We start from the raw sequence: 25,014 nt of genomic DNA, 5'->3' as shown, positions 1-25,014 counted from the left end.
GCCGATGGGCCTGTGGGTGGGCCTGGCAGGGCCGGCATGTTAACGCTTCTTACCGGTACTCTCACCTCCAGCGGCACCGCACTCCAGCGCCCGGATGAGCCACCGGGGCCTTCTCACACGTGGCCCCGGGACAGCCCATGCGGGGGGTGCGCACCGGGTCGGGCGCCATCCGCTGCCAGCAGGTGGCGCTGCGCCGCCGCGACGCTGCCCCCGCCGGGCCTCGAGGCGGGGGCAGCCGGCGGGACATGCGCGCTGGGGCCGCCGCCTGGCAAGCGAGGAAGGAGCGAGCGCTAGTCGTGGCCGCCCCCCGCGCTGCGCCCTGCCGGCCTCTACCTTCCCCGCGGGCCGGGCCCGATCCCCGGCGGCGCCGCGCGAGCCGCAGCCAGGCCGGGAAGATGGCGACGCTGGGAGGCGAGTCGCAGCCCTTCCCCGCTGGCCTGGCGGCGGCGGTGGCGCTGCACCCCCAGCACCACGGCGGGGCCGGCTCGCTCGGTTGCAACCTGCCGCTCAGCCGCGCGCTGGAGCGGGCGCTGGAGGAGGCGGCGCACTCCGGGGGGCTCAGCCTGAGCGCCAGGAAGCTGAAGGAGTTCCCGCGGGGCGCGCCGGGCCACGACCTCTCCGACACCGTGCGGGCAGGTGAGCCGGGGGTGGGCACCCCTCAGCCGCTGTACAGTTCCCGGGGCGTCCCCTCCTCAGCCCCTGTTCCCTTCCCAGGCCGCCCCCCAGCCGCTGCACCCCCCTCCTCGTGCGTGCTCATCCTGGGGCGGGCACCCCCTTCCCCTCGTGTGTCTAGCCTGGGGCAGGCACACTCCTCACCCCCGTACCTCTCCTGGGGTGGTCCTCAGTCTCCGTCCCTCCCTGTCTCCCACCCCCATCCTGTTGCAGGTCCTCTCACCTTTGGTGTGTCCCCACCCCGCTATCCCGGGGCCGACGCCCCCCTTCATTTTCTGTATATAACCGCTCCCCCCCGGGGATGTGCACCTTCCAACCCCTCCTCGGCGACAGCCACCTCTCACTACCCACATGTGGCCCTGTAGCCGGTACAGGCATCCTCCAGGAATAAGTATCCTCACCCTTGGTGTGTACCTATCCACATATGTGCCTTCCGTCCTCGGTCAGGTTCCTCCCCACCCCACATATTCTCTGGGAACTGCCACCCCTAACCCTGTGTATGTTCTTTCATCTGGGGCCAGGCACCCCCATCTCCCCGTGTTGTACTCACCCCGCTGTTAACTCCCATCCTGGAGCAGACACCCTCTCAGAGACACCCTGCCCTCATTCTGTATATACTTCTCTTCCCCCCAGGGACAGTCATATTCAACCTCCGCCCATGTGTATCTATCACATCCAGCATGGTAACTCCCTCTGTCTGCATGTAACCACTTCTTACATGTACCTTCATCCTGGAGAAAGCCACTGCCCACATGTGTCCCTCTTGGGGTCAGCTACTTCTTGCATGCAAACTCCCCAAACCCAGGGAGCATATCCTCCCCTGAGGTGCCACCTACACTCCCCATACATATAGATCCCACCATATGCATCCCGCTAGGGTAAGTACCTTTTGTATGCACTTCTCCGATGGGCAACCACTCCCTCTTCTCCATATGCACTGCCCCAGATGGTAGCTACATACCCTGAAACTAGGAGATGAATTATCTACTGGCCCACAAAGAGAGGATAAATAGAAGCCCCTATGTAGGTTGTGGGTATGTCCCACAAACTCTTCATGTTCCCTCCCCATGCACATTTGGGTCTACCCATACAAACTCTTGTACGTGCCCACTGAAGTGGTATTCCTGCTGCTGTTGGATGTAAGTACCTACATTTACCCGCTCATATGCACAAGGGCACGTATGTCTGTACCTACTGAGGCCTGGGTAACCACTGACTATTGCAGTTACACTTTGGGATCACACACCTCTCCTTTAAAGAACAGGAGCCATAGTCTTTTTCCTACAGACGGAGTGTATACCTGATTTATACCTAGAGTAAGTTTTATGTTTAATAGTTCCTTAGCTTTGCCTGTGCAGGCAACTGGTTCTCAGAATTACTTTCTGTGTTTTAAATGAGTTGTATCTATAGAACTGATGAAATGCAAAAGGAAAATTAGACACGTGAATTATCATGCTGGATCAGATCAATGGTCTGTCCACTCTAGTGCTTTGTAGGTGATACACGAAACCCTGTAGAGGACAACCTGTTTGTAGAGGAGTTAGCGTTTGGAGTTGTCCTTCAAAGCATTGGAGTTTAGTTCCTTCATATTGACAACACAAAGTAAAATCCAACCCTCTTTTTTCAAATACATCTGTCCTTATAAATGTCTAATCTTTATTTAAATCCTATGAAGCAGTTGATCTTTGTGTAGCAATAATGTAATTAGGTACCATAAAATGTATGTAGTATTCATGTATATATACTGTGTGTATGTACATGATGCACAACTGTTTACATGTGATGTGTACAGCCCTCAGTGCACATGCTTAGGGGTATTACATGTGTACATACAAATTTGCTATAGGCTTACTCTTCCTAAAAAATATTTGAGCATGCGGTTTTGAAGCATTTTACGTGTTGTAGTTTGCATACTCTTGTAATGTTTTACGTATACTTGGTGATGTTTGCAGAAAACAAAACAGAGAAGGGGATCTTCATTCTGGTTTTGCTAGATCTGCATGGAGGTTGCAGAAGCAGTATGTATCTTGACTTTGAAAGAGCAGAGTTTCCCCTATTATGATTAGTCTTTGTAACCTTATCCCTTTTAGGGGAATTACGTGTTTAAAAGAATTGAAGTATCTATGTGTCATCATAACAGCGTGTTTTAACTTGTTGAAATGAACAGCTTGTTTTGTGAGTTATGTCATTGGTTGATATTTCTGGAAGGTCAGTAAGTCAGTATAGTAATTGCATTGCAAAAGCAGAATATACATATGAACTGTTGTAGGGTATGTGTGGTCTGGCCCTCTAACTCTTGCAGGGCATTTGTGACAATAATCTTTGTTTTGCCCTCCGTAAATTTACATACTGTAAATTTGGTGTTCTCTTGCAGTAGTTAGATACTTAATTGCTATGATGGCTTTTACTTTTTGGCAGATAATTATTTTGACTTCTTTTTTTGGGGTATTTTAACTTTGGTGCTTGTAAACTTCATTGCCCAGGGAAACAGAAGCTTGGAGGTGAGAGTAATAGGAAACCTCCAAAGAAATAAAACTTAATCTGTACCTTGACAGCATTTCTCAGACCACAGATTTCTAAGTTGTATATTTGTTAACATAAGTTGTTTTCAGCATTGTCTGTAAACTACAGGTATTTTACAATAAAAGATTCTTAAGAGTGCTTCCTGAACGTGTTTAGCCATGTGTAATGAAAAATAATCTGCAAAGAGTGGCTAATGTAAATAGCCCAAGCAAAATATTTTTCTTCCAATTTAAGCAAATATGGGAATATATATGAAGAATTCAAATTGCTTCCTATATTTTTGGAAGCTTATGACTAAAATAGAAAATACCAAATATGGAGCATTTCCTTAGCACATCTTTTTGATGTAATATGGGTACATGGAGTACCAGTAAAATTTATTCAACTGTTTTGGCTGAAAATAGGATGTTGAAAAATGTCTTTGTAGAATGGAAGTATGTAAACCATGTGTGTTATGACTGTGTATCTTTACAAAGTTTTTTTTAAATGTTAGTTAAGAACTTACACAAAGACTGAGGCTGCTTGTGGTCAGTTTTATAGTATATAGTTAATATTTTCTTACCTGCATATATTTTGGTTAAAATTAATATTTAAAGACACACATACATTCTTTTTTATATAGTTAAGCAGAATATATGCCTGAATTGTTGAAGTTCACAGAGCTGAACTATTAGACTATTGAACTACAGAATATTAAAACTACAAGGTTATGTTTTTTTCGTTTTGTATTTTGCATTTGTTTATTACTTACTTGTCACTCAGATTATATAATGAAAATAGATTTCAGTCATTTTCGCTTCCTAACTATCATACACAAGCAGTTTGGGTTATGAACATCTGGGCTAATGCTCAAAACAAAATCCCACTTACTTTAAATGAAACATAAAATTTTAACTATAAAGAAGTCTTGTAGAAAAGGGAAAAAGTGGACTAGATTAAATGACCTGCTGGGAGCTAAGCAGGGGGCATTATTCTTTTACCACTTCTTTTTAAAAAAAATACTTATAAATGTGCGGATTTAATTTACAGGGTTTGACACCTGAAGCATCATTAAATCAGAACCAGTATGAAGTATTCTGATAAAGTAACGTAGTAATATAAATATTGGTCTTGATATTTATATATGTTTAAAAATGACTCAGAGTTGGTTCTTTACTGGTGTAAACTTACTTGAGTAGTTAAATCACATTGTGGAGAGCTCTTTAAAGCAATATTTCAAATCTACCTTGGCTCAGTATGGGCCTTAACTGCTCCTGCTAAGGTCATTGTCAAAATTCTCATTAAAGTAAAGTCTCTTGGAAGTAGGACTGGAGTGAAGTTATGAAAGAGAATCTGTATAAATATGCAATATTGTTATGAAGGACAACAATGATGAAGAGTAAATAGGCTCTACAAGTTGATTCCCTCTAATCCAGAACACTCTTGTCGGGAAATAGTAACAGAGAGGAATCCATACTAGTCTATACACTATCAAAACAAAAAGCAGTCAAGTAGCACTTTAAAGACTAGCAAAATAGTTTATTAGGTGAGCTTTCATGGGACAGACCCACTTCTTCAGACCATAGCCAGACCAGAACAGACTCAATATTTAAGGCACAGAGAACAAAAAACAGTAAGGAAGGAGGACAAATCAGAAAAAGATAATCAAGATGAGCAAATCAGAGGGTGGAGGGGTTGTGGGGGGAGGTCAAGAATTAGATTAAGCCAAGTATGCAGAGGAGCCCCTATAGTGAGTCAGAAAGTTCCAGTCCAGGTTTAAACCATGTGTTAATGTGCCAAATTTGAATATAAAAGCCAGCTCCCTCTGGCTATGGTCTGAAGAAGTGGGTCTGTCCCATGAAGGCTCACCTAATAAACTATTTTGCTAGTCTTTAAAGTGCTACTTGACTGCTTTTTGTTGTGTCAGGAAATGTCTATAATTCAGCATGATTTTATTTAGCCAGATGACCACTTATCATGGGTGTGGCCAAGTTTCCTCTGGTCCCATAAAGCTTGTTTACAGCCAGCAGTCCTGGCTTTCAGGGCTCTGTGCTGTTGTTTATCTGTATTGTACCCCGAATGTCTTCTAAGAGACCAGTAAGCACTGGAAGTGTTGGTAACGTAGTAGACAATTTTGACCTCCCGTGTTGCAGGCAAATTCTCTCATTTAGCAGCAGTCAGGTCCCAAGAGTGCTGGGCAAGAGAGGTTCAACCTGTATTTTTGAAATGTGTTAAAATAATATTAATTGTAAATTATTTACTGCACTGTGGTATTCATCTGAGAGTCCTTCCTGAGTAAGAACTGAATGAGTCATTAAACTGAATTTTCAGGTTCTTTACTGAATACGAAGTATTAAGGGATGTTTTTTAGGGCATAAAAAGCATCTGAATATAAAGTTTCTGGGTCCAAACCCACATCAGTGTGGCTGCTTTGCACAAGCAGTTTCAAAAATAATAAATGCTATTCTTATCGCTTGTATTACAGACTGTATTATGCAAAAGACAGTGGCACACTAATCATATACTTCTAGAGTGAGTATGTAATTATATTCTATACAACCACAGGGAGAGCTAGAAGCATATTAGTTTAGAAAAAGAAAAGTTACTTTCATGTACAACCATGGCTGTGTCTGTCAGTCACTATAATGTCTTGTCTTTAGAAATACAGTTTGATCCTGCAAATCCTTTCTCAAGTGAATTAATATCCATGTGGTCCCACTGATTTCAGTGTAAAGACTGAGCACAGAAGTAGGATAACTTGCATAAGTAAAGGAATGCAGGAAGTGGGATTTGAGTTTTTAAATTGGTTAACAAAACAATTTAAAATCATACAAAACTATTTAAACGTGGTTATTTGAGTAATTTGGAATAGGTGGAAACATGATTTTTTTTTTTAATGCCTTAAAAGCAGTTCCCAACCTTTTGCAGACAGGGACCATTTTGACATTTCAGGAAGACTTGGTGACCCAAGGCAATTCAAAAAGTAGGGGGCAGAGAGAAGCAGAGCTGTAACTAATTTTGCGTATAAGGCAAGAATCTGAAATTGTGCCCCTCATGGTTATATATTCATAATAGTTATTTCATAGAAAAAGGGAAAATAATAAATAGTAATAAAATAATACTACTACTTTTATTATAGTTAACTATTTTATTATTATAGTTGATTTGAGTTGTGGTGGGGGAAATACCCTCAGCCCCAAACTGCTCCCCCCACATTCCCCCAGCTTAAACCCCACACTCAGGGGCTGGGGTTAGACTGAGAGCCTGGGTGAGTCACACTCACATTGGGGTGCTGGGAGGGTCACACTCAGAGGCTGAGGGGGTCATACTCAGGGGTTAGAGGATTCACACTGAGGTTCGGGGGCTGGGGGAGTCACTTGGGCTGGGGACTGGGTGATCACACTCAAGGGCTTTGGGGTCACTCGGGCTGGGTGGGTCATACTTGGGGTGGAGGGGTCACATTCAGGGGCTGAGCGGGCTCACTCGAGCTGGGGGAGTCACATTCGAGTTGGAAGGTCTCATTCAGGGGTTGGGGACTGACACTTGGGTTGGGGACTGGGAGGATCACACTCAGGCTGGGCTTACACTCAGAGGCTGGGGAGACTGGGAGGGGCACACTCAGACTGGAGGGGCTGGCTGAGTCACACTCAGGCTGCGGGGAGGTACAAAAGATGAAAACTGACAAATCAGCTACATAGAACAGAAGGCGGCAAAAGCGGGGAAGGGACGAGGGGCAAAAATTACTGCAGGAATCTATTAAGAGGCTTGCCTGGGATGGCTACACATATCAAAGGCCTTTGTAATGCCTAATAGCTTCTCTATTGATAGAGAGAGCTGCTGGATGTGGCAGCATTAAGGGGCTGCAACTGTCTTCTTTAAGATCACATTCAGCTCCGAGCTGCTGGGGTCTCTTAACAAATGTAAAGGCAACCCATAATCTGGGAATCCCAGGAAAATAATTTGTACCTTAGCATGACTCTACACCATGTTCTGAAAATGGTTATTTCTGTGCCCTGCTGTCCAGGCAAAACCATTAATGTGAAGCCATCTTCAAACAGATTAAGTTTGCAAGCATGAATGTGACTTTACTTTCCAGATTCTCTGATGATGACTGTTGCTACATACACACACATCAGAGAGAGATTTCAAATTTTTTTATTTAGCTTGTAATGGGCGCTTTTGATTGAAATCTGACATATAAAATTTGGCTCTAAGGATTCTTTTCTACATCATCTCAAAACATATTTTTCATTTTTTTTAGTACAGAATTTAAATATGTTAAGGCTTAAGAGTTCTACATTGCTTTTCATTTGGATTTAGATCAAGGTGAACTTGTTAAGCCACAATAATTTGTTGTACTTTTTGGCAATCTCTTAGTACTCTTAGACATTTTCTTCACTCCTTAGTTGAACTGAACATTTCATTTTTTTCTTATATTGAAATTGGTTTCAGTTATCCATTACTTCAGATCTTCATCAATAATTAAAATGTTTTCCCCCACAAAATCAGATTTCCTGCAGATGTTTTATAAAGATTATACACATTTAATTTTTTTTTAATTAATTCCTTCCAGCCCCTTCGCTATCCTACTAGCTCTTCACAGTGCTGTTTCTGGTAATTATGCTAATTAAATCCATTAGCTGTTCAGTCAACTCAGTGTAACTTGAAGGGAGGTTGTTCGGGGGGAGGAGTAAACAATCAAACAATCCAAATAAAAACCTGTTTCCTCAAACCAGTTTTCTCTACGACTTTTGTTGAGTAAGTTGTAGAAGAAAAAAATGTGTGGCTATTTGACAGCCTCTATTTGCTTCCTTTTTGGCTTCTTTCCCTTTCCCAGTGCTTACTCTGCTCCCCTCATCTGGATAACATAATTATTGCCTTGAAAGGACACTGACTAAAAGGAGTATATTGGAATTCATAGAAAAAGCTTCATTCAACAAGATAACTGTAATTTAACCAATTTATGACAGTATCTGACAAATTAGTCTACCACAAGATATTAAAAAAATCAAACTCAGTGTAAACCAAATAAGAATGATTTGAGCCCACAATAGCAACATTCGTATTTTAGGAATTAATCCTAAAATTGATATAAGATCTGTAATTTTCTCTTGTGCATTTATTTAAGGCCTTTTAACTTTACTCCGTGTAGGTTTTATATAAATATTATTCGAAAGTTACTAGACCAATGAGGGGAGGGAAGTTGATTTGAAAGAAAAGATAGTAATAGTACAGTGCCAAAAACACAAAGGTTAAGGGAAATGCAGAAATATATAAAGAATTGGAAAAAATCTTATCAAGTAAATAAATGGAAGTTCAGCATTGTTTACCCAACTGTCAAAAAAGTACTGCTCTTTCAGACTAAAACATCTTTAAAATGTAGTTTTAGTCTAGACAGTGCTGTATCAACATGTTGAAGTGCGTTTTATTTATTTATTTATTTATTTATTTATTTAAGAGCTATCCTTCACAGAAGATCTTGCTGTATAAGGGAGCCTTCTGGAAGGCTGCTAGTGATTGCTAGCACTGACCTTTGCGTTTCGTTTCAGGCCCATGGTAGATGTGGCCTGCCCTTCAGGTGCTTTCACTGGTCCTGTTGATGACAGGTGATCTCCCACTCCACTTTTTTTTAACTCCTCCTCCTCTCCCTACTGGACAGTAAACTCTGTTAATCAGCACTCTATTAGACGGAACTCTCAAATAATGGGCATTTTAACCATAAGCTAATTTTAGTTACATTTTCCATAAGTACAGTGCAGTGAAAGTAAATACAAATAAGTACAGCAAATACAATATAAGCTTACAGTGTACAATACTACTGTTGTTGGTAAATAAAGTACTCTGCATAGGTTTTTGTTTGTTTCTTGATATCTAATTTTGTTTTTCTTTAGTGTTATGCACTGTTAGGTATACTTCTCTATTATCCAGAATATTTGACTACCTGGCAACCTCCCAGTCCCGGAGCTGTCTGATATTGAAGTGTTTACTGTATAAAATCTGGATTTTTATTTTCTACTTGAATCTGAAGAAGTGGGTCTTACCCATGAAATAAATTTGTTAGTCTGTTGAAGTGCTACAAGACTGCTTGTGTTTTGTTTGGGTTTTGAGACCTTCTAAATGTCGAGGCTAAACAAATCCTTTTGAAAAAGTGGCTAATAGGTCTTTTAGTTGCTGGACATTGAATATTTTGTGATGCAACCTGATTGCAAATGTTGACAGTTTGTGAATGGTTTATTTGTTTTGTTCTGTAACACCTGTGTAAGTCCCTCTTAAATTCTCCTACAGCTAGGCTTTGTGACCATGTTACTTTCTCTCTCAATGAAGACCTCTATCTGTGGTTGTGGAGTGATAAGTGAGGGTACAAGATTTGCCACTAGTTCTCTTTCAGCTGCAAAAAGCAGAGCTGCTTGTCTTTTGAGCATTCTGTGTGACTTCCGAACATGTGAAAACCAGGGTGTGGAAGTGGCAGCCAGCTACTCTTGCGTTCTAATACCATCTTTGTCACTAATTCCCTTGGTGGTGGTGATGGTGGTCAATTTTTCCCGATCTGTTAAAAAGGAATGATGCTAATTAATATTGTTACAGGGATGCAACTATTAGTTGGTCAGTGTTTAACAGTGCCATTAAGTGCTTTATAAATATTAGCATTGGAAGAAGATGAGGAGAGGGAGAGAGAGTAGAACATAGGAAGGATCAAGTGTGAGGGAGTCAAAAGAAATATAGTGGATGTGCAAGGGGATAGAAAAGAGGAAGAAAGACAATATTATGTGGACCTGAACAAGGGAATGGATGTAAGTATAAATGAAAATCCACCTTTCAAAGATAACAGCCTTATAGAGTAATGACAGAAAAATCGTGAAGATAGAATGGCAGAAGAGAAAAGGGAATGAAGAATTGGAAGAAATAAACAAACAAGAAGAGACCCACACAAAAGGGTGGCTGAATTTTATACTTTGGGAGAAATCCTACATCTCTTCATTTGAAGGCAAAAGGTGGGATTTTAAGCAGTTATGTTATTGTTGGCTATTTAGGATTAGGTAATCTGACAACTGGAGATGGGAAAAATATTTTTGTAACAGCTGGATAATACATTTATGTGTAGACATGTTTACTTAATTCTGTTTTTAAAATGTTCACAAGTATACATTAAAGCCAGAACAAGAAGCTAGCCTTCTTTCAATGTAGTGGAGAAAGCTGATGTTGTTATTGATATTCATAAAAATGCAAAGTATCCTCTTCCCAAAATCCTGAGGCTGAGCTTGTATGACGTAGCATGACTGCATGAAAGAACAAACCGAAAAATTCTCCCAGGTCTACCACAAAATGCTGGTGCCACCTCTGTTCCAACTTATACTCTCACTGACCACAGTTAGTACTTGGTTGTGGGGACTCGTTCCTGTGCCTGCCACTTTGAAAGTCCACTCTCCATTCCGCCCTCCTCAAAGGTCAGAGTTTAGGCTTCTTTTGTAAATGTCCATGTAATAGGGTTGTTGATGTGCTTGGATGCCTAGTGGTCAGTACCCACCCAATAGTGGGGCGGTGGTGGGGGAGCCCAGGCCCTAGGAGGATCAGCAGTGTTTGGCTTCTGAGTTACCATCTTCGGATCATTTCCGACCACTGTTTTTCTTCTTCAATATCTGGTCCCAGGTAAGGTAAAAGAAAGCAACCTATCAGACCCAGGAGGGCTCAGCATATAGTCCTGTTCCCCCTGGGTGACTTCTCCAGCACCTTTGTCAGAAGGCTTCAGGGTAGGTCTATCTTCCTTCTTGGTTTCCTCTGACTGAGCTGAGTTGCTCCCTTTTCAACCCCTTCTCTGGTTGAAGCAGGTTCTTCAGATTTGGAGGGGCAGGGCTACCTGGGCCCAGTATTGTCTTTTAATCCTGTCTGGCCTAGTGTGGGATTTATGTACCCCCCCCACAGTCCATCAGTGCCAAATAAACCCATTAGCTTAAAGAAAGAAAGGTTTGTTCAACATTGAAAATATTTAAAAATATCAGTACTTAAAAGCTTGCTTCAGGAAACAGAATTGCAGTATTGAGACCTAGTTTAGCTATCCAGACCAGTCTCTGTAGTTAGAATTGAGTAAGCAGAGTTAAACATTTTCTCAGAAATTGCTCTTGCAGTTAGCAAGCTGGATTCTAGTCAGTTTGAAGTTGTCATCCTAGTTGGATGGTTGTATGTCTCCCCCTGGCCCCCAGGGCTTGGGCATATGGGTGCCAGGTCATTTTCCATGGGTCCCAAAATGTTGGCAGGACTCTGATCAAACAAATCTTGATACTTTTATTTAAATTTGAGGTGTCGGGGAGGAATCAGATTTGGTTCTTATAGTGTGTTTCATCTGTAAACTTTGAAGTGCTCTTTTTTTTTATTTTTGATGAAGGAGGGCAAAACCAGAGTCACTAAGGTGATAGGCATCTAGTGACATTTACATGCACCTAAAGAATTTCGGACCTATCTCCAGTTGAAAGTCAAAAGGATTTAGGCTCCTAAGGAACTGTCTCTTTTGAAAGTCCCGCTAGGTCCCTATATGCGTCACTGGACACCTAAACACCCTTGTAAATCTGGTCCTGGGTGTGTCATCTCTTTTCAGTGTATGGTGAGGCAGAGAGATAAAGGAAAAGTGACTTCCAAATTCTCAGGTCAGTTGCAGAGGCAGAAGTAGATCCAGCACTCCTAGTTCCAGCTGCAGTCTATTAGAGCACAGTGCCTCTCCATTAGACTTCAGGTTGTAGCATACAGATCAAAGTTTGTTCACTCAAATCAGAGAAGTTTGCTGAATATGTTTTAAGGAATTCTTGATAATCTTTATACAGTATCATCTCAAAGAATAGTTTCTTCTTGCTATGGTTGTGAGTAAACGTAACCTTTTGCGACGTCTTGTGCGTTAACTGTTTCTACCCTATATGGTCGCGCTCTCTCTCTCTCTCTTTGTCAGACTGACTTGGTGGCCAGCCTGCCGTTTTTCTTTCTTTCTTTCTTTCTTTCTTTCTGTGCATGGTACTAATTGCCTTAAAGTCTGAACACCTCAACATATTTAGGAAATAAAAATAACAATAACAATCTTTGTTCCTTCCATCCGGGCCTATAACAGAAATAAGATGATTGTTTTTGTACTTGTGTGTGTGAAAATTTTATTGAGAGAGCGCACCAGATAAGATGAGATTTGCATATAGTTGTGAATATGGTGAGGTCTCTACTCATTCCTTGCTCTGCAGAACAAGAGTTTCATATTTAGCAATGCCTGTGAAAACTTTGACTTTCATGATCAAAAGCCTGCTGACAGTTTCACAGCTTCGGTAGAGTACAGCTGTTGTTGGAGTTCCTGAGCCTGAGGAAGAGGTGGTCTGTGGTAGCTACCGAGGATCCCATGATGAACTTTGAATGTCAGGACAGAGAATTTGAACTCATCTCAGTGGGGAAGGGGAGCCGGGGAAGGAGTGGACAGTAGAACAGCAGGATGATATGTTTACAGTAGTTTGTCTTACTAAGTGGGCAAGCTGCTGTGTTTTGCATCAATTGTATCAGTGGTGTGTAGTTTCATTTCTAGATATGAGTTGCATTAATCAAACCAGGAGGTCACTGACTTGTACATCACTGTGACAGGTTTTTTGGTCTGAAAATGCATTCTTTGCAGTGCTGAGCCTGTTGTCAGTGTTGGAAAAAATCCAAAAGTAAGTCTTCAAGTAATTGCGAATAAACTTGGCTTATTTTACTTTTCAGTAGGTGAAGGCATTGATATATATGAATCAACTAGCTTGTAGTTTGTTGGTGTGTAACTTAAGATGTGCAGGTATCTTTGAGTTTAACGACACTTATTATATAAGCACCTGCATTCTGTTCACTACTTCATCCCTCTGAAAATACCTAATAATATTGCAATTTTTAAGCAATTTTATATAGTTGTCTTTAAAAATCTCCTAATCCCAGGATAGGATTGTTTGACATGCAGGCTGACAATGTTTATTCTAGACTAGTAACATGTTTAATTTCCAGTGTCATTTTGTTAACGAGAATCATAGGTACCATATTAATGCAGTTCAAACCAGTCCTGACGATTCCTGGACTGGTAGCCAGTGGTTTCCCCACAAGTTCCAATGATGGCATTTTTCAATTGACACCAGTATACTGTCACATCTTCAGGGTGTACTGTCAGCAACTTCCTTTGGAGCACTATCTGGAAGTCACTTTGTCGGTTGGGGTCCTTCATGCTTTGTACGTTGATGTTTCGTCTGATCTATTTCCTCTGACTTCTCTGTTTGGTGACAATCCTAATCACCATTATGGATCGAATAAGGCAGTGATCAGTCCAGCTGTCATCAGCACTAGTCATTGCACACGTGAGGAGGACATCACGCCAATTCCAAGTGTGGATGATGACATAGTCTATGAGGTGACAGTGCTTCCATTGAGGATTTGCCATGAAGTCTTAAATTTGTTTTTCTGGAGGAATAGGGTGTTTGTGGTGATGAACTCGTGTGCCACATGTTTCGTAAGGAGGAGAACTCCACTGGAGTTGCTGTTGCCAACTCCTGCTTTGCCAGTGGTAGTCTGCCAGAAGTCTGCGTTTCTTTCAACACTGGCATTGAGATCCCCCCAAGAGAATAGTCTTGTCTTTGGAGATGTCTTTCAGGATTGTGTTTGTTTGGGTGTAGAACTTCTCATTCATGTCCTCTTTTGTGCCTGGAGTTGATGCATAAGCACTGATGACATTTCTCTGCCCCCGCCTTTTTTTGCAAGCTTCAGATCATGAGATACTCTTTGCTGCTGACAGGTCTTTCAGGTCGCTCACTGTCTGGGTTGTCCACTAAAGTATGAATAGTCCATGTTCCAAAGTTTAATGTTCAATTTTGACCACATAGAGCTGAACCCATTGGACGCAGTTATCCAGTCAGGGAGGTTGAGGTGGAGTGAGCAGAACAGATCCTAAATAGGGCTGTTCAGTCATGGATGCAGCAGCTGGATCATTCTACCACCTCAGTCCAAAATGGAATGACTGATGCATACATCTACGCCTATGTGGTAGTCCATGACGAAAAGCTTCCGGATTTCATACTCCCGTTGCCATTTGCCAGTCACTGTAGGGCTTAAGTTTAGGAGAGTAGTACGCAGAGGAAGATGCCAGTGCATGACTTCTTTTAATGAGAGGGACTGTTGCACTTTAGCTACCACATGGTTCTTGATGGATAGGAGGCCCAGGTCCAATGGCATGTGATGACAACCACTGGGAATCTCCTGTCTGCTGCAGCCTTCATCCATCTTTAGAGCTGTTGTGGCATTACCCTTGCTATCCTCCACCTGTTCTGTCATTGAGGACTATTAGGATCATTCTTCGTCTGGACTGAAGGCTACAAACGTGACTTCCATGACCTTGATAATGGAGCTCCAGTACACTGATGACAACATGGTTGCTGCTCTTTCTCCCGCAGCCCTTCAGACCATCTTAAGTGCCTACACTGAAGCATATGAGAATCTCAGCCTCACACTGAACATCATAAAGCCCCTCACTGGTGGGACAATCTCATGTACCTTCTAGTGAAGTCAGTGGAGAACTACTGGAAAATGTGGAGCACTTCCCATGCTTTGGAAGTCATCTTTCCACTAAAGTCGACATTAATGTAGAAATCCAGCATTGTCTGAACTGTGCAAACTCTGCTTTTGCCTGCCTGAGACAAAGGGCCTTGGAAAACCAGAATATCCATCTCAAGACAAAGCTCTTTGTATACTGTGCAGTGGTTGTTCCAATGCTACCATACACATGTGAAACTGGGACAACATACAAGCGGCATTTGAAGAAACTTGAACCATATCAACACTGCCTCGGGAGAATCCTAAATATCTCTTGGGAGAATAGGCACATGAACGCTAGCATCCTGGAAGAGTTCAATGTGGCCAGCATTGTAGCCATTATTGTATATCAACCACTTTGTTGCACTGGCCACATGGTTTGGATGGCTGATCAGCACCTTCCAAAACAGGCTGAGTTGGAGGAAGAACAGAAGAGCGCTAGGGGCCAGTGGGAGTGATATAAGGAAGGCACCCATGAAAAAGTGCAGCATTGGTGTCGATACTTGGGATAACCTTGCGCAAGACCGTCCCCAGTGGAGAGCAGTAATCTGAGAGGGGATGGCACAATTTGCATTTAACTAAGACACTCTATCTTGGCATTGAAAAAAGTTCAGAAAAGGGCAACAAGAATGACTTGGGGTGTGGAATGGATGCCTTATGAGGAGAAATTAAAACAAATGTGACTTTTCAGCTTAGAAAAGGAGACTAAGGAGGATATGATAGAGGTCTCTATCATCATGACTGATGAGGAAAAATTGAATAAGGAAAAGTTATTTAGTTGTTCCCATAACACAAAAACTAGGGGGCACCAAATGAAATGAATAGGTGGCAGGTTTAAAACAAACTAAAGGAAGAGTATTTCTTTGCACAGTACACAGACAACCTGTGGACCTTCTTGACACAGGACATTGTGAAGGCCAAGACTTTAATAGGGTTGAATAAATAGCTAGATACATTCATGGAGGATAGGCCTATCGATGGGTAGGAATGGAGTCTCAAGCTTCTGTTTGTCAGAAGCAGGGAATGGGTGACAGGGAGGGATCACTTGGTGATTACCTGTTCTGTTCATTCCCTGTGGGGCACCTGGCACTAGCCACTTTTGGAAGACAGGATACTGGTATAGATGGACCTTTGGTTTGACCTAGTAAGGCCATACTTATGCTGTCTCATTTTCTTACCTTTCCCTTACTTAAATAAGAGCTCCAGTGTAGCTCAAAAGCTTGTGCCTTTCACCAGCAAGAGCTGGTGCAATAAAAGGTAGTTTTTGTAAATTCCTAAAACTTAGCTAGGTTTTTTTCCTCCTAATGCAAATGCAGAACAATTTAAGGTATCGCAGTACAGTAAACTCTTTCATATCCGGCAGTCCTGAAATTGAGAGGTTGCTGGATATTCAAATATTCTGGGTAATAGAGAGGTATATCTAGCAATGCATAACACTAAAGAAAAACAAGATTATGAGCATGTTGCCCACTTCCAGTAGCTAATATTGAGGTGATCAGTAATAACGTTTTGTGCCTTTGCTTTAAATTCAGCATGTATGTCTGAGAATGCATTGAGGGCCAACTGAACTTCCGTAAATCAGGTTGCCTTATATCAAAGCAATAAAGTAGGATAAAAAGAAAACCCAAAAAACCTTCATCTTCATATTTGCAGTAAGAGAGCAATAGCATGAAAAAATTTATAGATTTAAAGGCCAGGTGAGATCAATTATGATCATTTACTATAACATCCTGCTTATCACAAGCTGAAGGACTTTCCAGATTTAATTCCTTCAAGTCCAGTGGCTGTGGTTAGAATTAGAGCATATCTCTTACACAATATCGAGTTTTGATTAAAAAGAAATTGCAGTGTTGGAGAATCCACAACTGTCTGTACTAAATTCTTCCAATAGGTGAGTGTTTCCCAACCTTTTCTAGATAGGGACCCATTTTGACAATTCAGGAAGAATTGGTGACGCCAGGCAAATAAAGAATGGGGCGGGGGTGGGTGGGAGGGAGAGAGCAGAGCCATACGAGCTAATTTTGTGCCTGAGGCAGGAATATAAAATTGTGCCCCCTCATGTTTTATATATTCGTAGTAGTTATTTAATAGAAAAGGGGAAATATATTAATAAAATAACACTACATTTACTATAGTTAGTCAGAGCTGTGGTGGTGGAAAGACAGTCATCTCCAAATGGCTCCCCTGACTTACACCCCACAATCAGGGGTTTGGGGAGTCATACTCAGGCTAGAGGGGGCTAGAGGAATAACACTGAGGGGCTAGGAGTCACTCAGGGTTTGGAGGGGGCTAGGAGAGTCAACTCGAGCTGGAGGGGGCTAGAGGGGGCTGGGGGAGTCACTCAGGTGCTAGGAGTCACTTGGGCTGCAGGGAGCTAGGGGAGTCATGCAGGAGCTAAAGGGGGCTAGAGGAGTCACACACAGGCTAGGAGTAATTTAGGGGCAGAAGAGGGCTGGCTGGAGGAGACACACTTGGGCTAGAAGACACACGAGGGCTAGAAGGGGCTAGGGAAGTCACACTCATGGGGCTAGAGGGGGCTAGGGGAGTCGCACTCAGGCTGCAGGGGCTAGGGGAATTGCACTTGGGTTAGGAGAGTCACACTCATTGGCTGGAAGGGTCTAGTGGAGGCTGGGGAGTCACACTCGGGCTGGGAGTCATTCAGGGGCTAAAGAGAGTTGAGTGTCTCACTCGGGGGCTAGGAGTCATGCACAAGCTGGAGGGAGCTAGGGGAGGCACGGGGCCCCCACGACTGAAAGCTGACTGGGGCACAGAGCCCCGGCCAGCAGCACCAGCTGCAGGAACCCTGATTGTGTCTGTGGGGACCCCATCTCCTGCAGACGCTGGAAGCCAGGGAGTTGATCAGCTTTGTCCTCCCTCCTTCCCAAACTTGGCCTCAGGCCTCCACCATATCTGAGCTGGGGGCTGCTGCTCAAGTATGCACTTCTCTGCCCTGCAGTTGAAATTGTTCTCAGTTATTGATTGGCTTAACTGCCTGACAGCTGTTAGTCCAATTAAGAAAAGTTCAGAACCACTTCAGGAGTGTGAATGGCTTCTTAATAGCCACCTATGGAGCTGCCCAGCCCAGCCAGCTACCCTTTTGAAATGTAATTTTGACCTATGTGTGGGTCCTGACCCATAGGTTGGGAAACTATGCAATAGGTAGTTCAAAATTTGTGCTTTAGTTCTAGCCTGGATTTATCTAGCTTCATTTTCTAGACACTGGATTTTGTTATACTTTTTATCTTTTGCTTTACACACCCACCATTATCAAATTTCCATTTCCTATGTAGAAGTTTATTGACCCATCAGATCAACCTTAACCTTCTCTTTGATAAGCTAAATAGATTGATTTCCTTTTCATCTCACTACTAGAAGGTGTTTTATCCAATCCTTTGATCATTATCATGGTGCTTTTCTGAACCCTCTTCCACTTTTTCAACATTGTTCTTTAATTGTGGATACCAGAACTATATACATCATTCCTGTAGAAGTTACACTTTTACTAAATGTAGAGGTAACAGCCACCTCTGTTCCTGTTCATACTGCCTGGCTATACGTCCAAGAAGTGTATTCTCTCCTTTAATGTTACGGTGGGAGCTCCTCTTCAACTGATTGTCCTCCATGACTCCCTAGATTTTTTTTGAATTTCTGCTTTTTAGGCTAGTCCCTTATCCTTTATGTGTTGCTTATATTTCTCGTTCATAGATATATATATGACTTTACATTTGCTCATGTTGAAATGTGTATTGTTTGCCTGTTCCCAGCAAATTGAGCTGATTCAAGTAGCTGTGCATTGGTGACCAGATCTCTTCATTAATTATCATTTGGTCTGATTACTATTCAGTCTTCATCTTATGAAGCGGGTTTTATCCACAAAAGCTTATGCTCCAAAATATCTGTTAGTCTGTAAGGTGCCACAGGACTTCTTGTTGTTCGTTCAGTCTTTGTGTCATCTGTATATTTTGTCAGTGGTGATTTTGTTTTCTTCCCGACCCACGTAAGAGAGTTAGAAGAAATTTTCCTAATAAGTTCATTAAGGATTACTTGACTCAGTTTTCATGCAAGCATTCCTTTATTAGTCTAAAGGTCATTTGGTGTTGGTTACCTCCAGAATATCAATATTCTGAATATCCAGAACAGATGTGCTCACCTGGCCACAGTCTATCATATAATACTGGCATAAGGAAATAACAGTTCTAGGACAGCAGCATATGGTTCAGACCTTGGACCAGCCTCTGTGTGCTGTTGCTCAGCAAGTGAAATGGATTAATACCAGTGAGAATTTGTCCTGGTTTTATTGCATGTTTTGGGGGGAGATGCAGGACTGCTTGACCTTTTTGTTGATTCTGATATATGTGCTGTTTCTGCAGCAAGGAAGTTGGTAGCAGAGTTGTGTGACCAGAGGGGAAAAAAAGGTGACTCACAGAACCCTGAATTGGTTGCATGTCAATTTAGCCATCAATTTGCTGACCAAACTCCAACTGTGTGAGGACAGTTCTGAAGAGATGTCAAAAAGTATCTTGGTGAACACTGTCTTCACATATAGGTGAACCAGATATTGGATTACCATTGCAACATGGTTGGAAAAATGTGGATAAACTATTTCTTATATTCTTTGAGGGCCCAATGACATCTGACCTTCCATAACACGTCATTTCTGACTGTGTCAGTTGGGGTCACTGCACAGTGAACTGGTTATAACCAGAATAATTTTCCTTTCATATAACTGTGCTCATGCCAATACAATCAAGACTGTGGTAACCCATACATTCTAGACCAGTGGTTGGCAACCAAAATAGCAAGAGGAGCCATTTTTTTCCAATTTGGTAAAAAAAAGAAAAACTCAGTAATTCAAGAGCCGCAGTGCATGTGAATATGAGATAGTTCTTAAAAAATAATGTCAAGCATACTTATTGTAACTCTTATTTTAAGAATAGTGCGCACACACTGATTTGCAATGTGGTACATGTTTTTTGCTGTTCACAAATTTATTACATATTCTATTTCCTCACACTTTACGTGTGTGTTTGTACCACTGTTTTCCTGACTTTCACTCCTGATCCTTCTCTATCTCTGGAGGACACTGGGGGAGTTATCTGGTATTTCGAGATCACATATATTTTGCTATCTAGATATGAGTTGTTCAGTTTAATAATCAGAAGGTTTGTTTTGTTTTTTTTAAACTTTTCAATTATAGCATCAGGAGCCACAGGTGCAGGCCCCTCTTCTGGACAGAGACTGTAATGATGAACAAGACAACAATGTTCAATAGAAATGTTAGCAGTACAGTTACAATTCAGTGATTCCTGTAGATGTTGTTTGTACATTTTGTTTTTCTTTCATATTATTTTTGTGATACTTTGAGGTCACAAAGAAATCTAATTTTGCTTTGAAATAATTGTAGGCATTAAACTAGAAGAAACAAATGCAAATATTTTAAAATGGTCACTGACATATTCAAGGTGGCATTGTTTCTCTCTTCTATGCTAATGGTACCCCTTGACAGCTCATCAGATCTCATCTTAAAGTAGACATAAGAAGGCTTTTTATTATGTGTAAAGGTACATTGTCGACTGTGTTGGTGGTGTCTGCTTCATGTCTATTATTTCTGAAATCTTAAATAAGATTATGTTGGTATTTGAAAGGGTCAATTCAAGTTTAACACAAGTGATCCTGCTTTCTCATAAGGTCATTCTTTTTGGCCATTTGCATTAGGCCATTGCTCATTCTAATAGCCAAACTCTGTTAAAAACTATAGTTCACTTATGCCTTGTATGGGCTATTGTCCTACATGAAATCTGCTAGAAACACATCTGCCTAAATTTTGAGACCCATTTGCCAGCTTTGAGTCTATTTAGAGATTGCCAGGCTGATGATGTGTTAGGGTGCACTAGAAATAAGTGTGTGTTAGCGCAGGTTAAAATATCTGTGAAGATACAGCAAGTCTGCTTTTAATTTTGATTAGTAGGCGGAGTTAAAGCCTGCAAGGGATTCTGGAGCTGAACTGCAGTAATAATCCTGAGAAAAAGATGAGTTACTATTTGTTTGGTTCCTGTAAGGTCAATAGGCTTATTATTTTGGTCATCCTGTTTACCCATTTCAATATTGGCACAACATCAGTTTCCCTCCAGCCTTTTATAATTTTGCCACTTTTATCAGACTTATTAAAAATTAAAATGAGCAGTCCAGACAGCTCTTTAGCCACCTCTTTTAAAACTCTTCTATGAAAGTTATCCAGTCGATTTGAAATGGAAATTGAATTAATAATGTTAGATTAATAAGGTCCTGACTTAAACTGTTGTTAAAATAACTGAATTTGGAGCTAATGTTGCAATTTATACTGATATATAACAGCACATACATGAGACTCTCAAATGCCTAGTCTCACTTATATGATTTCAAGGCAGAGATATGACTGGCCTTTAAATTTCTCAGGTTTACTCCAAGTCAGAACCTTCACATAACAATTTTGTTTTAATATAACTTTATTTTAGGAAGTTAATTTTAGGTTTAGTAGTTGACAGACATTGTTCTGTACAAATTATTAATTATTATTATTAATAAATATATAGTAAAAACCTAGCATTTTTCAGCTGAAGGTTTTTGTTTTATAAAGGTACAAAGTATTATTCTTCAGCCGTGTCTACACTAGAAAGTTCTTTTGAGATATTTTTCGATAGAAGGGGCTCTTTTGAAATAGCTCTTTTGAAAAGTGAATAGTCTACACACAAAAGGCGTTATTTTGAAATTAAATTGAAATAATGCAGTGCTGTTTTTGAAAGCACTCTTCCACTTCCATTTCAGGAAGAGCTCCTTCTTTCTAAAGCTTCTTTCAAAAGAAAATGTGTGTAGATGCTCCACCGGCTCTCTTTTCAAAAGAGCAGTCCTCATGGCACCTGGTTTTTAATCCCTTGCCTGTTCTTTTGAAAGAGTGGGGGCTGTGTGGACACGCTTTTGAAAGAGCAGATCACTCTTTTAATCTGCTTTTTTGTGTGTGGACACACACTTTTGAAAGAAGCTCTTTTGGAAGAGAGCTTCTGGAAGGACTTCTTTCCAAACATTGCTGTAGTGTAGACTTGGCCTTCCTGTTTTAACAATTAAAAAACTGAGGCACAAAGCAGTTGAGTCACTTGACCTAGATTCCAGAGTGAATAAACGGTAGAAGATGAGAACAGAACTCACTTCTGACTCCCAATTTTCTATTTGAATTGTTAGATCAAGACATGTTCAAGAGCCTGTAAGAATGGGTGGAATGGTATTTTATTTAAAGTTCTTTCTTTCTTTCTTTCTTTCTTTAATGCGAGTGTGTGTGTGCATGCATGTGGTAAGTATAAAGATAAAAATCTCTGAACGTTTCATTTCTGTTTTAGGGCATGGGTACCATCTATGTAAATATTTTTGCAGTAATGCTATGGAGAGACACAAACATGGAACACTGGAGACAGCTGGAATGTTTCATTAAAATGCAGAGAGAAGCCATAAACCTAGGGTTCAAAAATGTGTATGCTTTTGAAAATGTCATTGTCTACATTGGTGACCGATTAACAATCAGATGTTTTCTAAATGAGGATGTCAACTTTAAAGAAGCAATATTTTGTCAAAGTGTGCTCTATCATTTTCTTCCTTTCCAGCTCTTTGTGCATGTAGCTTCCTAGTGAGCATGAGTGGAAAAGGTTATTTTAGGCTTGGTGCCCAAAAACTACAACTAGCTCCTGGAATCTTTAACTCTGATTGAGCATGCTGGGTGGTAGTAAAATAACTGCAGTAATTGGCAGTCTGACTGAAGCATTTTAGTGGTATTTTAATGTTAAATCATGGGAGCTATAGCTACAAAATATTGCTTACATCCAGCTTATCAGCAATATGTAACCCACATTTACTTAGGAAGTATTGGAAAGCTGAATAATACAAAGTGGTTCCTACAAATAAGTGAAAATGCCCTTTCTTGGGGAAGGGGCGGTGGAACTATTTTAAACTTGTCTTCTCTGTGGATGTTAAAAATGAGAAATTAATGAATAGATTTAATGTGAGAATTTTATAAGTATTCCCCGTGTCTTTGAGATCATGCACACTGAACAGAAAAAAAAACCCTGAGAAGTCCTGTGGCACCTTATAGACTAACAGATTTTTTTTGGAGCATAAGCTTTCATGGGCAAAGACCTGCTTAGTCAGATGCATGTAGTGTAGCATCTGATGAATCAGGTCTTTGCCCACAAAAGCTTATGCTCCAAAAAAAATCTGTTAGTCTATAAGGTGCCACAGGACTTCTTGTTGTTTTTGCAGATACAGTGCTTTTTTTCCTCTAGTGAGAGTGGATTGAAATATTAGGAACTGATATACAGTAGAACCTCAGAGTGGTGAACACCAGAATTATGAACTAACCAGTCAAGTAGACGCCTCATGTGGAACTGGAAGTATGCAGTCAGGCATCAGAGACACTCCCCCCTTCTCAAAAGCACAGGCAAATTCTGTACAACGCAGTACTGTATTAAACATAAAATGTAAAAAGAAAGCTTAAAAATTTACAAGGTAAGAAAACTCATTTTGTGTGTGTTACATTTGTATCAGAGGTGGCCAACCAGTTAGGGGCAAAGAGCCATGTGGATAGAGTGCAAAGAGCCACATACTATATATTTATTTTTATCTGTCTGTCATCTAGATATATCATCTATCTAGATATATCTATCCATAGATAGATAAAAATAAATATATAATGCATGGCTCAGTGCCCAGCTCCAGCCCCCTGCTGTAACCCAATCCCCCACCCCACTTCTAGAGCCAGACATCTCTAGCTCCCCCAATAACCTAATCCTCCTCTCCTCCAGAACCAGGTGCCCCAGTCCCCCTCTACTCCCCCAGAGCCAGGCACCCCCAGCCCTGCCTCTGTTCTACCTGGATGCCAGCGACTCAACAGGGCTGCCGCTGCCACCAGCATGCACTTCTTCCACCAAGCGGTGGGGCCCATGTGCAGAGTGGCAGATGGCACTCCTTGTGCGTGGCTCTGCAGAGGAGCCACATCTAATGGCTCAAAGAGCCATGGGTTGGCCACCCCGATTTATACTGAGGTGGTTAAAAGCAGCATTTTTCTTCTGCATAGTAAAATGTCAAAGCTGTATTAAATACTCAGTTGTGAACTTTTCATAGGACCATCATAGTGTTTTGATGAGTGTGACAAACATTTCAGAGTTGTGAACCAGGTGTTAGTAAAGGCGAGGTTCTGCTATATATCGTAAACTTCCAAGCCAAACAGATGTAGTCATCTAGTCTGGCTGATCATCTCATTAAGCCTCCTGTATAATACAGACCATAGAATTTCCCTAAAAGAGTTCCTGAACATATCTTTTAGAAAAGCCATCTAACCTTGGTTTAAAAATAGAGACTTTATCAAGAACCTTAATAAATTGTTCCTGCTCCAGTATTTATTTTGTGTACAGTATTATTGTTGTGTACCTTTTGTGGTTATGGAATGGGAGACATCAGTTATGAATTATTTCACAATGTTTTTGCTGACTTCTTTCAATTGTGGTTATTCAGTTCAAAGAATTATAAGAGTGTTGAACATTTTTAACATAAAACATCACTATTCACAAATGAAAAGTCCTAACAGCATCCCTATAAAACACAGTAATGTGTACTTGAAGGATGTGAATTCGAAAGTGCCCCAGTGTGCTGTGCTCTGAGTGGCCCATGTAGACCTGTTGGCAGACACAAAGAGCTGATACTCATGAGGGAACTTCTAGTTCATGCCAGTAGTGTCTGCATGGGCCAGTTAGTGCACAGCGTGAATTCTTTAGAATTTTCTAGAGTGCAGTGCTGTGCTATGCAGACAAACCCTAAAAGTAAGGAAGACTTTACTTGGTGAAGCTGTGAAGGATAATTTACGGCTACATGGGATACTAAAACCAGTGATAAAAAGATTTTAAAAATTCAGTTTGTGACTGAACATTGAGAATATCTGATTGATCATTTGTAGGTTTTAATAAATGAAGTTAGCATGGAGCAGCCTGACTAAACAATGATCATCACCACCCAAACCACTGAACTCCCACTCCCAGACTGTGCACCCCCACCTTCGCCCCTCTTGCAGGGGTGTGGAATTCTCTCCAGGACCCTGTCTCCTGAGCCCCTACTCCAGGCCACAGCCCCTTCCACAACTTCCTCTCAGACCCCCCGCTCTCTCCTGCATCCCAACCCCCTACCCCGAGCTGAGGTCTGCACCCAAGTTCCATCCCAGACCCTGTGCCCTCTCTGTAAAAAAGTGGAGCCCTTGACCAC

General features: G+C 41.5%; 1 protein-coding gene across 3 annotated transcripts in view; it reads left to right on the top strand.

Moving 5' to 3' along the window:
* The first annotated feature begins 241 nt into the window (after window positions 1–241).
* Window positions 242–25,014, top strand: part of LRCH1 (leucine rich repeats and calponin homology domain containing 1) — a 201,603-nt gene continuing 176,830 nt past the window's right edge. For all 3 annotated transcript variants that reach the window (XR_012644535.1, XM_074988003.1, XM_074988011.1), the window contains exon 1: window positions 242–636. Coding sequence is in view for 2 of the 3 variants with exons in the window: in XM_074988003.1 (XP_074844104.1) it covers window positions 246–636 (391 nt within the window). In the remaining variant the exon portion in view is untranslated. The remainder of the gene's footprint in view (window positions 637–25,014) is intronic.

Source organism: Carettochelys insculpta, chromosome 1 (assembly GCF_033958435.1).
Source record: "Carettochelys insculpta isolate YL-2023 chromosome 1, ASM3395843v1, whole genome shotgun sequence".
NCBI lineage: Eukaryota > Metazoa > Chordata > Testudines > Carettochelyidae > Carettochelys > Carettochelys insculpta.
This window is presented reverse-complemented; position numbering and strand designations above follow the sequence as displayed.